At 40.2% G+C, this 15328-nt stretch overlaps 1 protein-coding gene across 3 annotated transcripts in view; it reads right to left on the bottom strand.

The window, feature by feature from the left end:
* Positions 1-15328, bottom strand: part of LOC146809885 (myosin-3) — an 85240-nt gene that overhangs the window by 9410 nt on the left and 60502 nt on the right. For all 3 annotated transcript variants that reach the window (XR_014966503.1, XR_014966502.1, XM_085616732.1), the window contains exons 23-32: positions 14474-14716; positions 13394-13570; positions 13158-13303; positions 12981-13071; positions 9333-9722; positions 9108-9234; positions 4663-4781; positions 3940-4136; positions 1612-1795; positions 348-513 (exon numbers count right to left, since the gene is read on the bottom strand). Coding sequence is in view for 1 of the 3 variants with exons in the window: in XM_085616732.1 (XP_085472858.1) it covers positions 348-513; positions 1612-1795; positions 3940-4136; positions 4663-4781; positions 9108-9234; positions 9333-9722; positions 12981-13071; positions 13158-13303; positions 13394-13570; positions 14474-14716 (1840 nt within the window). In the remaining 2 variants the exon portion in view is untranslated. The remainder of the gene's footprint in view (positions 1-347; positions 514-1611; positions 1796-3939; positions 4137-4662; positions 4782-9107; positions 9235-9332; positions 9723-12980; positions 13072-13157; positions 13304-13393; positions 13571-14473; positions 14717-15328) is intronic.

Below are 15328 nucleotides of genomic sequence, written 5' to 3' on the forward strand. Positions count from 1 at the left end.
AGGTACTAAATCTACAAATCAGATGACATGATATACTGTTTATAGACGGCACGCCGGTGCACATTCGGCCCAAAAGACATTTCGATACATTGTTTTCCCACATACAAAACTAAATATTTATTTTGGTATTGTTTCCCTGTTTTTTCAACAAAAATACAAATGATAGCCTTGTTGTAAGGCACTCAGTGGTAATGAATTCCTTTGAGGCAGAAGAATATTTCTTTTGCCCTCAACTCTTCCATCTACCACAGCACATCCCTTCCTGTGGAAGCACCACAGCTTCCAGGATAACAGTGACGGATTTGAATAACTCAATGCTGCGGGGTTTCTCTCACAAACAATCTTACTTTGCAGGTTTTTGTTTTCTCGCTTCATTGTCTCCAGCTGATCCAGGGATTCCTCATAGGCGTTTTTCATTCTGAAAAGCTCTGTGCTGAGGGATCGGGATTCCTTCACCGAGGCCTCAAGCTCTGCCTGGGTTTCTTCGTACTTTTGCTTCCATTCTGCCAGAACCTTCGCGGGGATAAAGAAGAATACATGTTGGAAGGTCTGTATCTGACATTTTACTGAATTTGATCGAAATAATAATTTTGATAACCATGAGTTTTTGTTAGCTTTACTCATACCCAATTTGTGCACTACAATTTGCTACAATCAGCGGACAGAAAAGGAGGTGCTGAGACTGGTCTCTATCGGGCTCTCCATTTTTACCCTCACCATCAGGGCGAAAAAGAAATCTTAACTCTGCAGCAGTACCACCCTTAACTGCCTGTGATGTAACTTCAAAGAGACTCGTTATAGTTCTTGCACAGTCTCCTCATTTCAGATCTGAAGCATTTTCAATTCAATATACAACGAAGCCATAGCTGTTGCTTATTTTTCTTAAGCAACTAACATCCATTGCACAGCCAATAGTCCCGGCTTGTTGTAGGTGTAATATTACGTGTTGTATTATATATCTGGATGCAATGACAGGAGCAGCAAAATACTAGTCGGGCGGCACACTATATTAGGCACAGATTTTTAGCTTGCGTGTTTCTCAGCTACGCCCTTAATGACATCGACCACGCCTTTTGAAAGACCCCCCAGTATTTTCATCCCACTTAAAACCCTGCTGGCCAGTAAATTGTTTGAGAGTTCAGCTGCAACCACAGCCGGATCTGTCTGTGTCCCCACCTGGCCTTCTCTCTACTGGAGGGAGTGGGCATATAATATGATGCTCTACCCATCAGGGCATTTTTACCCTGTCACGCTCCTAGCCTCACGACCGCCTTCCTCCTCTCAGCCACATAGAATAGCATCTACTCAGAGCAAATTGTAAATGGGAGCATTAAAATCCCCAGCAAAGAGAATAGCATGCAGAATTCCGCAGTTATTCTGCATTCCAAGTGGTCTAAATCATAACTGCATGGTACTGGTGGGATATTTACCTCATGGTACCAGTAAATATGAGTACAGAGTATACTCCCTACAAGTACCCTGCAACTTGGGGTCGAGTATTGATGGTATTATTGCAAAACGCAAATATTTGTGTCCTTGTCGGGAGTCAAATGACTGAGAATCCCACATGGAAATGACTGTCCCGAATCGCCCATTGATGTATATGTGTACCTTGTCAAAGTTTCTCTGCTTTTTGTCAAGAGCCGCTGCAAACGAGTTGGATCTCTCAACGTCAATCATCAAATCTTCCACCTCTCCTTGCAGTCTCTGCTTTGTCTTCTCCAATGAGGAGCATTTAGAATTCACAGCTTCGATTTGTTCCTCAGCATCCTGGAGACGCTGAGCAAGTTTCTTCCTGGAAAAGAAGCACACATCAAATGAGGGTGGATGACGGGTTTACCTTTGCATAAAAATACAGCAACCCTTCCATTTCATGAGGTTCGATGCCAGGAAGCAGATGTGTGCTGTAAAATGTTATTAATAGACTACCTGTAAACTTTAATTCACATAGCTCTTGAAAAAGACCTTCTTATTGAATTAACTGGAATTTAAAGTAAACTCTGACAGTCTGGGTTGATTTCCCTGTGCTTCACCATCAAATAAGTGCGACTAGACTTAAACAACAGAAGACCTCTGGTATATAACAATTTAAACGCATCTTAAGACTTGGGACTGGTCCCCTTGAAGACTGTAGCATATAATAATGTACCTGCAGAATGCTTATGTATTAAGAATGCATTTGGCTTTCAAATGCATTTGCATGAAATGCGAAGGGCATGAAACAAAGTTAATTTTTATCATCTGCACAATGCTAAAAGCAAGCATTTGGAATTACTTATATTTTGTTTTGTCTTCACAACTAATTGTTTAGTGCTCCTATTGTATCTCAATATATTTATGAGTGCAGACATTGACATATATCTTCAGTATTTATTTACATTGTAAAAGTGCGAGTGAGAAATCCTTAACGGTTATGCACATTTTTGGAAATGATAATAAAAACCTACCAATTTAATCAACCGTCATGTAGAATAGAATTTTGAAACTGAATTTTTATGGCTTTCAAACCTTGACTGATGACTAGAAACAACACATGAAAATGCAAGAAATCTGTGTAATTTATGGAACCTATTCTATCTGTTCTCAAGAAATAAAATGGTGGTTTCGCCATTCTACTGCACAATAAGATGGTTTGATAAAGCAGAAGCTCAGTAAATTGTCTGTCCATCAGGCCACTGTTTATTGTCAGCTAGTCAGTGATTAGCCGCGTCTACAAATAAAACACACTGATAAATGAGCACACCATAGCGGCTGCTTCCAAAAGAAAGTGGTGGGGCAGCACAGGGGAAAAAAATAATACAAAAAAAGCTACTGCCGGCAGCCTCGGTGCTCCTCTGCTCCCACGGGCACACAGCACAGGCTCCCAGATTCCCCACCCAATCCAGACACTACTCTTATGTTATTACCCAACATGAGAGCAGCACCGGGTTTGGCCTGGGTGGGCTGGTATGACGCTCGCTCAGGCACAGGGATCCTGTGCCTCTTCTCCAACCAGCTGTACAACACAGCTGGGTTGGAGAAATCTAAGTGCGCATGTCGGATTAGCCTCCCTAGGACAGCCAGCCAAACTAAGATGCGCACTTGCAGTGCCCACCACTCCTTCTCCCTGGATTATAGAGGATTGCCCAGCCCCTCCCCGCCCTACAATCGCAGCATTGGCACTGCTTATCAGCTAAACTTTACTTGCGCAGCCCCTGGTTGCTGGCACTGAGCAGTGGGGTGACACTCCTACGTCATTACGGAGGAGCTACCCCTGGGAGCACAACTAATAATGGGTAATGCCAGAATTGATTTGTAGAAAAACCCACCCACCGTCATTAGGTGGAGTTTCATGAGTTTGACGGAGAAGCACTCAGAAGAGATGAGAGCAACACAAAAAGGTATGAGAAGCACACAAAGGAGATCGCTGCTAAACACATACATTTGTGGAGGGCTTAAGCAAACAAAAAAAGGGAGTTCCCCAGAGGTGAACAGTCAAAGGACACAAGTAAAGAGGCGACACTCCAGTAGACGCACATACACAAGGTGGACAAGGCAAGATATTGAATAAGAAGCAAGCAAATGAGATTGGCAATAATGGCAACCAATGGTAAGCAATGGGCGGGCTTAAACCTTCTGTAAAGTTTGGTAAGCTAACAATAGTTTTTTTTCCAAACAGACGGTTTGTGCTGTCTGGTTGGCCCAACCTAAAAATGGTGTTTTATTCAGCTCTTATACTACCTATAAATAAGGATATGTCTGAACATTGATTTATAGTAATTGTACCTGCTTGGCAATGCAATGTAAGATGATAATTTATGTAAGTGTATCACGATTTTAAAGATCAGCATTTATGTAGGGCATATAGTAACAGCATTAACTGTGGTGTACTTATTTTTACCAGAAATTAACATGCAGTTAATTTTATTTTTAATGAAAAATTATTTTAAAAATCCTTACTTAGCTTCTTCTAGCTCCTCGGTGCGCTGGATGGCGTCTGTCTCATACTTGGTCCTCCACTGAGCAACCTCTCCATTGGCTTTGGACAGGGCTCGTTGCAGCTCCGATTTGGCCTCCTGCTCCTCTTCATACTGTTCACGCAGTAAGTCGCAATCATGGCGGGATGATTGCAGGCCATGTGCAATGGAATTCTTAGCCTAATACAGAAAGAAATCAATGTGAAATATTAATATTTCTAAAGATGGGCCCTTTTTTCAACTAGTTAATGGCAAATGTGAGGATAGAGGCAACCTGGAATTAATTTAGGGGGTGCTCAGCCAGCAATAATGAGATCTACCACAAAATTAGTCCCACAAGAGTAAATCCTCCCTGGTGACAATTGGTACAGTTTCAGCAGTACCCATATTTGGCCAATATTTCCTTCCGGGTCTGTAAGTGAGATACCTGTTCCTTAAAGTGCATTTGATTTTTACACAATGGAGGGCCTCTTTCGTTAAAGTTCTACATTTTTGTCACTGCAATGCAGAATGTTAGGCATGAAAAGTGAACATGACTTTTTGGAAACAAGTTTTAAAGAATGCATACTATATATCTTTTATTTGATGTTGTTGCATGAGTGGAGTTTATGGAACGTTTCTGTTAAAAAAGGCATTATAGGACGTTGAACTGTATACCAAAATAGTCATTTTATTTGTAATTCATCATTTTATGTGTAATTCATACCTTGATTTCTTCTTCCAGTTGTCTTTTGAGTTCTTCAATCTGCTGGGTAAATGCTTGCTTGCTCCTGGAGAGCTGAGACACTATACTTTCTCTTTCTTCCAGCTGACGGGCCAATTCACCTATGACCAAATGACATAAGGTAGGCTAAATCACCATTTTTTAATTCATTTTATCTTCAATAAATACTATAGAAAAACAAGTAAATAGTTCATACAGTTGGCCATGTGGGTTCATATTTTAGCTCTCACTGGAGGTTAAGCTGTTGGTTCAAATGGGGACAATTTAGGGGCAAGAGTTTGGTCCACGTTTGGTAGTGGAACTGGAACAGGGAGGTAGCAGCCCTACTATTGAGGTCGTTGATCTCAAGCAGTAATAAGGATCACTTCTGGACGTACAGAATCTTTGCATCATGTGCCTGACACTTGTAGTAAGAATAGTGTTCAGTCTATAGTTTAACTAGAAGTTAACGAGACGCTCGAGTACAGAAAATACCAAAGTTCCTTCCGAAATATTAATTCAAATCAAAAACAAAAATATATTCCAAATATCCACAATATGAACAAGCCATGCTAGAAAGACTTCCGGGTTCTGCTCTCCTTTGCTCAGTAGTCTAAGATTGGCTAAATCAAGAAACATGTTGCGCGTTTTAAAATCTTGGACATGATGTTAAAAAACATTTCTGTAACAATACTGACTGAAATCTATTCAAAATAAAAGTATTGGTGCACGAGAGGACCACTAGATTATCTGCAGTCCCACCAAGAGAGCTATTTTCTCTTTTCAACAAGTATACAGCAGAAAAAACAAACACCTGCTGAAGAACGCATTTTTATTTTTATTTGCAATGGAAGATTAAATAAAAAGAAACCTGGAACATAGACCTTTATCCTAGTTCTTTTATTCCTTTCATTTCATCAACACATCCCATGTTCTTTAAGCACTGTTCAGAAAATTATTTATTATCTAGAAAATGATTTACCTAAATATGTAAATTCGGATGTCGCAACTATGGCGAATTATTTAAAGAATCCGCGTTTGAGAAACGTTTCCCACAATTATTAGTCTTCCAACAAGAAAATGTAACATCAGGCGACCAAATCACTGAATTTCAACGGAAAGCTAGCAGAATATAAATGAAACCGAACTACAAAATGACACGAATTTCAACTTAATGTTCCCTTTGTATGAGCTTTTCCACTGACTAACTTATTTGTAATTTGTGCATGCCTGTTGTCCTATTTGTTCTCTTGTAGTATTTTAGTTTTAAGATTTACTAATATTACATGAGTGAATAAACTTACAAGTATTTCATGATCTAAAATTAATAAATGTATTGCAACTGACAAAGAAGTCTTGTATGAAGAGATACCACCACCTAGTGGTTTCTCAATGCAATTCATGAATGGTACACAAAATTCAATTAAAATAATTTAAATTATTAATAGCCGTATCCGTTTTACGCTTACTTTTTCCTAACATTGCGCTGTTTACTTTACAGCTCCCACATTAACCTAGAAAATAGACACTTTTCTAGGCACTATCCCCTAATATATTTAACCTCGTTTTTTCAAGCGAAAAATTCAGAGCACGCAATAATTATTACCCAACTCATGATTGACGAGCCTGTTTTCTGCAGGGATTATAATATTGACAATCTGATTAATAATCCGGCCCTTAATCTGTGCAATGTGTACAGTGTAATATAAGAAAAAGGCAAAAGCATGGACCAAAATCTGCTCCTGCACGTGGCACTGAATATGATCAGGATATTCCACCAAGACCCAGATTTACAAAGATGCCGGGCAACGTAGCCTGTCACCTGAAGTTGCTCTGCTGTGTTGCGGGCAACGTAGCGTATCACCTGAAGTTGCTCTGCTGTGTTGCGGGCAACGTAGCGTACCACCTGAAGTTGCTCTGCTGTGTTGCGTGACAAGGAGAGAGCAGGATAGCACCATATCTACAGAAATAGGACACTATCATCCGCTCTCTCTAACACAATCAGACAGTCGTGTGCCACGCACACTATTGCACAATAGTGCAAGGGTGTCTGTGTGAGTCTAGCATAGGTTTGTACTGGAAGGGTACCCTTCCAATACAAAAATACAATGCTTAGACTAACTTTAAACCTTTTCTTAGGATGTGTGCTGTACAGTGCAGCCCACAAGCAAAGCCAGAAAAGATATTAGAAATAAAAATCTGTTTCTTTTTGACACCTGCTTTGAATTGGTGTTATTTTCTGGTACAAAACCTTGACTACTATTGTAAGTAGATAGGGTTTTGCATGAAGAAGCATGGGTGGAAGCACGGGAACACCCATGTACCACCCAGGAAACGCCCTTCTGCTGCAAAGAAGCACTCTGCGCTGCTTTGCGTTACTTTTTGGCAAACAGAAAGGGGGACAGAGAGAATGATTAACAGGCGATACATGAGGGAGAAAGAGAAAAAAAGACAGAGAGAAAGAGACAGAGAGACAATAATAGAGAAAGAGAATGGACTTTTTGACTCATGCATTTACAATAATCAATGTTGCAAACAGGCATTGGAAAAATTGTATAATTTGCTCAATGTAAATTAATTTTTCTTCATTCATTGGGTAAATAAATAAAAGTATTTCTAATTGTAGATCTACGGACATAGAGGATAGAGAAGATTACATATCAATTTTCATTCTACCCTGAACTTTTCACCCTTCACATAGTGTTTTTCCACAATATTTGTAAACCCATGCATGCTTATTATTAGCAATGCAAACTCAAGTAGGGTACACTGTATGTGAAATCTACATACATAAGCTTGTAGATTCCAAGCACATATTTTAATAATGTGCCTAGTGAAATGGTACGTCAATACCTAAAGAGCTTCTAAACTATAGCCATGTATAGGTCTATCTTTGCGCCAGGACACTCTGCTTTGCGCCGGGACACTCTGCTTTTGCGCCAGGACACTCTGCTGAGTAGCTGTGCGCGGTACAAATGGATTTAACATCTACACATGCCTGAGCTTGCCACTGTTCTTTCTTACGAACCACCTCCTGTGTGCTTAAGTGTTCTAGTTGTAAAGAGCAGTGTTATTGTCCTTGGATATTCAACGCATGCATGCCACTACTCAGTTCTTATAATGCTGAAAAGGAACTACTGATACTTAATTCTCTTAAATACTTTTCAGATTTTTACAAAATGGGGGCCCAAGGAAGGGACAGTGGCAAGTGTACATAAGCATGTCAATATTGTTTTCTTTCTGTATATCATCTTACTTATGCAAAAACAACAGTTGATGGACAGAATGCAGAACAATGTCATACATTCACCCCAGTACAGAGATCTGGGCCTAAATCCATCGTTTTTTTGCACACCATGCCGTTCCAGTTTGAACCCAGCCATATGCAAATCAGTCTTGACCCCGTGTTTCCATGGGAACAGTCCAGCCCGAACTGCCAAGCCAGGTCCTCCCTGGACTGGAAACAAGCATCCTAGGACCGGAAGCAACTGTTCCCAGGATGCTTGTCTACGGTCCAGGGAAGACATGGCTTGGTGGTTCGGGCTGGACTGTTCCCATGAGGCACAGGGTCAGACTGATTTGCATATGGCCATGTCTGAACTAGGGTGGCGAAGTGAGCTAAAGAATGATGATGGATTAAACCCAGATTCATTGACTGGGGGTGAGTGTTTGCAATGTTCAACGCTCTGTCCATCATCCCCTTTGGTTTTGCTTTGTTTGCCCTAAGTTGGCGGGATATGCCCAGACGTGGGTTCCTTGCTAACTTTGCCACTGGATTCAAGATAGCCTGGCTGATGAGGGTTATGAACCCATCATCTTACTTAGCCACCAATAAAGAAAAACAACTGGACTAGTTTGGGTGATCCACCCAAGTGGACCAGTTCCACGTTCAATGAACCATGAACATGTCTCTATAGCAGTTTTAAGGGAGAAAGACAATATGGATACAATTCAACAAAATGCTGGAATTGATATCACATGTGCGTTCACACCCAATGACATAGCAGCATTCATCGCTGGCCCCACACTTATCCTCCCAACATCTTACTTGCTGCTGAGTGTTAGTGCTGGGGCAAAAAGAGGAAACTAAGAAAAGTAAAGAGGGCTTTTTGAGCCCTGTTTTCTTTTTATGGGCTCCTCGGATCAGGGTAGGAAGTCCAGTGTCAGGGGCACCCTGGTAAGCTAATTGAAGCAGCTGCGCCCCTATTTGGCGTCCATGATAGGAAGGTGAGGCAGAAACAGGCACACCTACCTTCTGCAGTCTGTCTCCCTGATTGAAGTGGTGTGATGGGGCTGCACAATAACTGTGAGTATGATATATTTCCTCAATATTTCATGATCTCAGAGCCTGGGCTCTCCACTCATTTGACTATGATGTTCTAAAATTCCTGCAGACACTTGACATATTAAAGAGTTGAATGTAATCCATTGGTGTACAACATAATTACCTGATTCGGTCTGCAGGCGCGCCTTCTGGGCTGCCAGGTCCGTTATCCCGCGCTGGTTCTCTTCGCTTTTTGACTTCACCTCACTCAGCTGGTCCTCAAGTGTGCGGCACATTTTTTCCAGATTAGCCTGAAAGCATACCAGGTTCATATGGTCATTCTTGATCCTAATAACACCCCTGTAATATTTTAGCCAATGTGCATCTTGCAGAAATCTCTGTACAATACCTTTAATTTCGAAATATTTTCCATGTTACTGGCGAGGTCATCAATCTCCATCCGAAATTCGCTCTTCTCTTTTTCTAGCTTCTGCTTGACGCGCTGCAGGCTGTCGATCTGCTCTGCAAACTCCGTGGTGCTGTCCGCGTGCTTCTTGCGTAGGGCGGCCATCGTTGCCTCGTGCTGCAGCGTTGCCTCTTCCAAATCCCGGCGCATCTTCTGGAATTCAGCCTCCCGCTTCTTGTTCATCTCAATTTGGACCGAGGTGGCGCCACCAGCCTCCTCGAGGCGCTCGCTGATCTCCTCGAGCTCACGTGCGTAGTCAGACCGCTGCTTCTCGGCCTTGGCGCGCATCGCCCTCTCAGCTTCCATTTCTTCCTCCAGCTCTTCCACCCGCGCCTATCAGAAGTGAAATTACCACTTAGTCAGAGACAAAGAAAGGCTATATTGTTGAGATTTTGTTGTAATATATAAACTGAGCATAAACTGAATATCCGGTTCACTGTGGAATGGAAGTCGGCTTCAGATATGTTCAACATTTTATTTATTTGCAAAATGCAAACACTTGTAAAGTTTTTCAGAAACAGGTATGGGAAGTTTTGCCACTAAAAGTCAACTCAGCAATCTAACGGAATAATGTTCACTTGATTAATCCAGTGGCTTCTAATAGATTAATTTATCTATTTAATCCCACTTTCTGCAAAGTGGTACACACAGTAGGCTACAAAACAGTGCACTCGGTACAGTGGTTGCCTTAGTGGACAAGTTCAGAGGTGTTAGCCTCCCAAACTGCAAGAGTAAGCATGGTGGAACCAGGCTATATCAACCCAGTGGAGAAGCACTGAGGGTAGACCCACTGATCAGGAGGCTCTAGATTGGTTTGGACGTGTTCAGTTTACTCTTCCTTGAAGCCAGCTGATGATGTAAAGTAAGATGATAAAGACTCGGTGGAGGCTAGGTAAGTAAAACATTTAAATCCCATTTAAAAGTTTGGCTGGTCTTAGACATCTGGCCAGCTGAATGCATTTGATTCATGCACATCCTATTAGAGTGTCAGTTTCTGTGCAGATAGTCCATCATGGGCATTCATGGCAATTCATGGCGCACGCCACTTGCAGCTCTTAGCTCTTTCTCTGTCCTGTTGATACTGAGCCTCATTGAGCATTGGTAATGATGTTTACATGAACTCTGAATTGCTCAGTGTTAACTAATGCTCGACTAGGAGCTTTAAACTATTGCTCAACAGTTTTGAAACTAACCATCAATGAGCAATGATAGACCATTTCAGCTGAAAATTAGATTCCTCAATGTTACGCACATTCCACCAAGACCCTAACCTGAAGAACTTGTTTTCTGCTCTATGTGTGCTTCAATCAATGTAATGTTTGTAGAAAATAAGTCAGAGTTCAATTACATTTACACCACAAAAAATGAGTTATGTCATTTAAATATTCACTCACCCCACTTGTAGAAACTGAGGATTAGTTAAGCGTTAGATTAATAAAGTTATTTATTTATGACGATGATTAAGTAGTTAATAACTGTTCATTTAAAATATTTGTTCAGTTTTAAAAAAAATTGATACCTAAAAAATCCAACATATCTGGCTATCAATTGTGTATAACCCATTTCCACATAATGATTTCAACGTGACAATCCTATTGCAGATAAATAAGATTATCATATTACGTATTCCATGTGGCACACCGTCATAAACCCTATAAAACCCTAACATTCCTTTCAACCTATATAAGCACTGCTACCAAAAAGCCTGCTATGTACCTCTACAAGAGGACTCACAGTTTACCTCCTATCCCTCCTGGTACCAGTCCTCTCCGTAACAAGCACTAGGTGCTCCTGGCTCATAACTCACAGTAACAAGTGTGGTGACTGGCTACGTCTTCCATCTTTGGGAGCGACTAGGCATTCCTGAGAGCTAACACTCCTGTGACCATGGCCTTTCTGAGAGTGGGGACTTCCTGTGTTCAAGAACATCCTATTAATGAGGAGTTTATGTTTGGAGAGTTCCTGTGACTTCAAAAATTGTTTACCGGGAACTGAAAGAAAGTTTTACCATATACTTTATTTACAAGCCATTGCAACTTTGTAGAGGCCTTGCTTGCTGCCAGGCTTCTAACAGGACACGATGCATCCTAATCATAGACTATGCAGCTAAGTTATCAATTTATGTTAGTTATTTACTCCTTGAGTATGTAATTAGCATTTTACTTTAGTGCTTTGCTCATGTTTTGTGATTGGTTAATCAGACTGCATTCTCAAAATACAATGGTTGTAAATCTAACCAGAGGGTACTACTGTATTGCAGTGTTGAGACTTTAGATGACAGGCTGGAGTCTCTGAAAGGTAAGCAGGGTAGGTTTAATCAAAAACCTGCGAGTGGCTCAGGACTAGCCTTTCAGGTCGTTCGGAGGCATTGATATTTCAGCAAATGTCCGGCCTTCGTAAAGGCTAGTGAGCCTTTGCGTCCTAAACAAAAGTTATACTATTGACTTGGCACTCTATCACCACTCAATGCAGGATATTGTCATCTTTGTCCATTGTTATTAGTTAACTTAAGTATGCTTCCGCTCTTCCCACAAAGCAAATATTGAGACGCGCAATGTCAGTGTGTATGTTAGGTCCTTTTACGTCCCCTCAAATCTATTTTCATATCAGCATTAGGAGAGTCCTTCTACTTCTTTAATGTGAAGAATTTACCTTATACTGTCTCTATGACAAGTGGCTTCACATGTAGCTAAATTTGTAAATCATGTTCCGTACTTCATATATAAATGTCAATAACAGAAGATACTCTTGTTCATCCACAGTGGAATGTTTTCCTTAAGGTCGCCGTACCAGAACACAGCTCTCTTTTCTTTCTGGAAGTGTGCTGTTCACTCTTTCAGGTGAAAGGTAGCTAAACATGTTTTTAGCTCTTTATCCAGAATGGAAGCATGTCAAAGACAGCCTACACTAGCTTTGCTGGTCTGCTTCTAGTCCCTACTATCAGTCACCTTGTTCTAGCTTGCTCATCCCCTCTACCATCACCTCCCACTCACCATCACCTCCCCAATGCAACACCATCATGTGAGAGAAAATGACAATATTACATTTATAGTTTGCTGCATGATTTTGGAAGAGATCTTGCAAGGAGTGCTGCCCACTATGCCAGGGTAATGGTATACCTGCACAGCAGATATACGAATGTGTGTGAGACAATTCTACAACAAAGGCAAGATGATCTGTGCCCGAACAGGGCAAGACCCACAGTTGTGGCAATGTTCTATGCAACTTCTTTCATAGATTTGGTATGAAAAATATACTCTCCTTTCAAACTACAGGCACATGTTAGGCAAAACCCCATTGCAATAAGAACATATTTAGTACTTTAAAAAAAAGTACTACAGGATGCACTAGAATACACAGAAATACTAGAATTTTGCTTCAATGTCACAATACTATGCATCTGAGGAGAACGTTTTTGGTACTAAACATACTTCTCTTATTATTCGAATTATCATTATCATTTAGAATTCCAAGGCAATGCTTTTTCATAATATTGAAATGTAAGCGCTTTGATCAGAAAATTAATCACCATAAGGAAAATTAAGATGAAGTACAGTAAAGTGGATAGAGTGAACAAACTAAGACACTAACCTGTAGTTCTTTGATTTTCTTCTGTAGTTGGGAATCCAGTGTTTGGTCATCCTCAATTTTGCTAAGCAGCTGGCTTATCTCAAAGTCCTTTCTGCAAGACAATTAGAGACATCGTGAGTTAGGAGAATAAGATTATTATAAACATATATAAACTAACCAGACTGGTATTTTGTTTACTTCTTTAGTCTTTCATCCATCTGCTGCTTGTCATTTTCTAAATCCATAATGGTGTCATGGGCAAGCTTCAAATCCCCTTCCAGTTTTCTCTTCGACCTTTCATGATCCATGCGAAGTTTCTTTTCCTGTTCCAGGGAACCTTCCAGCTGCAGAAAAACATTAGATTTAGATCAATGTTGCTACTGGTGTAACTGTACTTTCCATAAATGCAAAATTCCCAATAATGAAATGCATACATCGTCTACTTGCTGTTCCAATTTTGATTTGATTTTGGTCAAAGAATTGACTTTGTCTTCTTCTGCCTGCAGGTCGTCCAAGGCTTGTTGGTGGGCCTCTTGAAGAGCTTTCTTTTCCTTTGTTAATTTTACAATAGTCTCATCTAGACCCGCCATTTCCTCAGTGAGATTTTTCACCTGTGACAATAATTGAAATCAATATTTGTAAGATACATTCTTGTACATATTTTCTTAGATCCTTTAGTTGATCTTGCTATTTTCCTCATGCACTGAACTCAGTTTGGAGGGTGATGGCCCTTATTGTAGCTATAGGCTATCAGACGTTAACTCTACACTGTAAGCACTATTACATTCAAAGAATGGTTACCTGAGATTCCAGAAAAGGGCCTATCTTGGTCTTGAGAAGGTCCAATATTCTTCATATTAACAAAATCTAAGCCTTTTGTCTGAATTCAATTCACAAAGCTTTCCTCCAGAACCATGGTCCCTTCTACCAACTCCAAATACTCTGCCACCCTCCGTTACTCATCTCTTTCATTTATTTACTCTCCTATCATTGTCTTCTCTATAACCTCTTTTTTCTTAACTTTTGTTCTAATTGTCATTCCTTCCTATTATACACCGCACACTTACAGCTGTGACAGCTGTATTCTGCCAGAATTTTGGAATTTTGGAATATTGCCAAATTCATTGGCAGTCACATAATACTCAAAATCAAGTGTAAGCTCTGCTGTCCCACAACAGGATGTGAAACACACATATTTTAATGAGAAGTGGTTGATGCTTTGGCTTTTGGTGGCAATTTTCAAACAGCAAGTTAATTTATAATGAATTAGGAATTTCAAAATATAGAAACCTTGGAATGAGATGTACATGAATGATCAATTAACTTCTTTGTTCGTCTATTGATTGTATTGCTGAAAGTCAGGGACATCCCATATGTGGATGTGAGTACAATACAATAGGTATAATGCTTTTATAAGTGTAACACTGAGACTGAACTGTTGGTTTCATTCCCATAATGTTGCCTATAATTAAAGCATTTTTTCCATAAAATAACAGTAAAGTATGACAGCGCACCTTGTTTTCTGTGGCATGTTTCTCTTTCTCTACTTTGGCCAATGTTAGCTCAAGGTCATCAATGTCTTTCTTCAGCTCAGAGCATTCATCCTCTAGCTTTCTCTTCTTCGCTGTCAATTCAGCGTTGGACTCTTCTTCATCCTCAAGGCGTTCGTTGAGCTCCTTGATCTTAGCCTCCAACTGAATTTTGGTTTTAATCAGCTGGTCACATCTTTCCTCCGCATCCATCAAATTGTCAGTTTCCTTTGCAAAAATGAGTGAAATTAGATTTTCTCATATTACCTGATTAGAATGTTTTGAAACACATTGCTAAAATAATCACATGAAACTTGTTTAATCCATTGATTTCTTTCTTTGATTAGGATTTTGATTTAGCGTCACTTCTACTTGGCCATTCCATGTTTAGATTACTATGTGAGTAGGAAACCTAAATGATTTCACTAGCGTGATCACTGTGATACAGAAAAAGGTAATTTTTGACTTGCAATACTCAATGAAGGAGGATTAGACTGCTGAATATCGCCTCCAGAATATTACAGCACAAGTAAATTGAGGACAGGATATCGAGGGACAAACTACAGAAACGTAAGGGCTTTGTTATTCCTAACTCCACATCTGAGTACCTTCAAGATATATGTACCATGAGCTACATATTTCTGGAGTTAGGTATAGAAAGTCTAGACTTAATTATCTGTTGATATTTTGTTTCGATATTTTACCCTCAATATTGTGTCCCCTCAATATTCTGGGGTCAAAATTCAGGGTGCACAGTCTGAGGAAGCCCAGAATAGAGAAATGTAGAAGACACAAAAGCTAGGTAAATTATTTCACTGTCAACCACAAGCTACACATGCA

Source organism: Triturus cristatus, chromosome 7 (genome assembly GCF_964204655.1).
Source record: "Triturus cristatus chromosome 7, aTriCri1.1, whole genome shotgun sequence".
Classification (NCBI taxonomy): domain Eukaryota; kingdom Metazoa; phylum Chordata; class Amphibia; order Caudata; family Salamandridae; genus Triturus; species Triturus cristatus.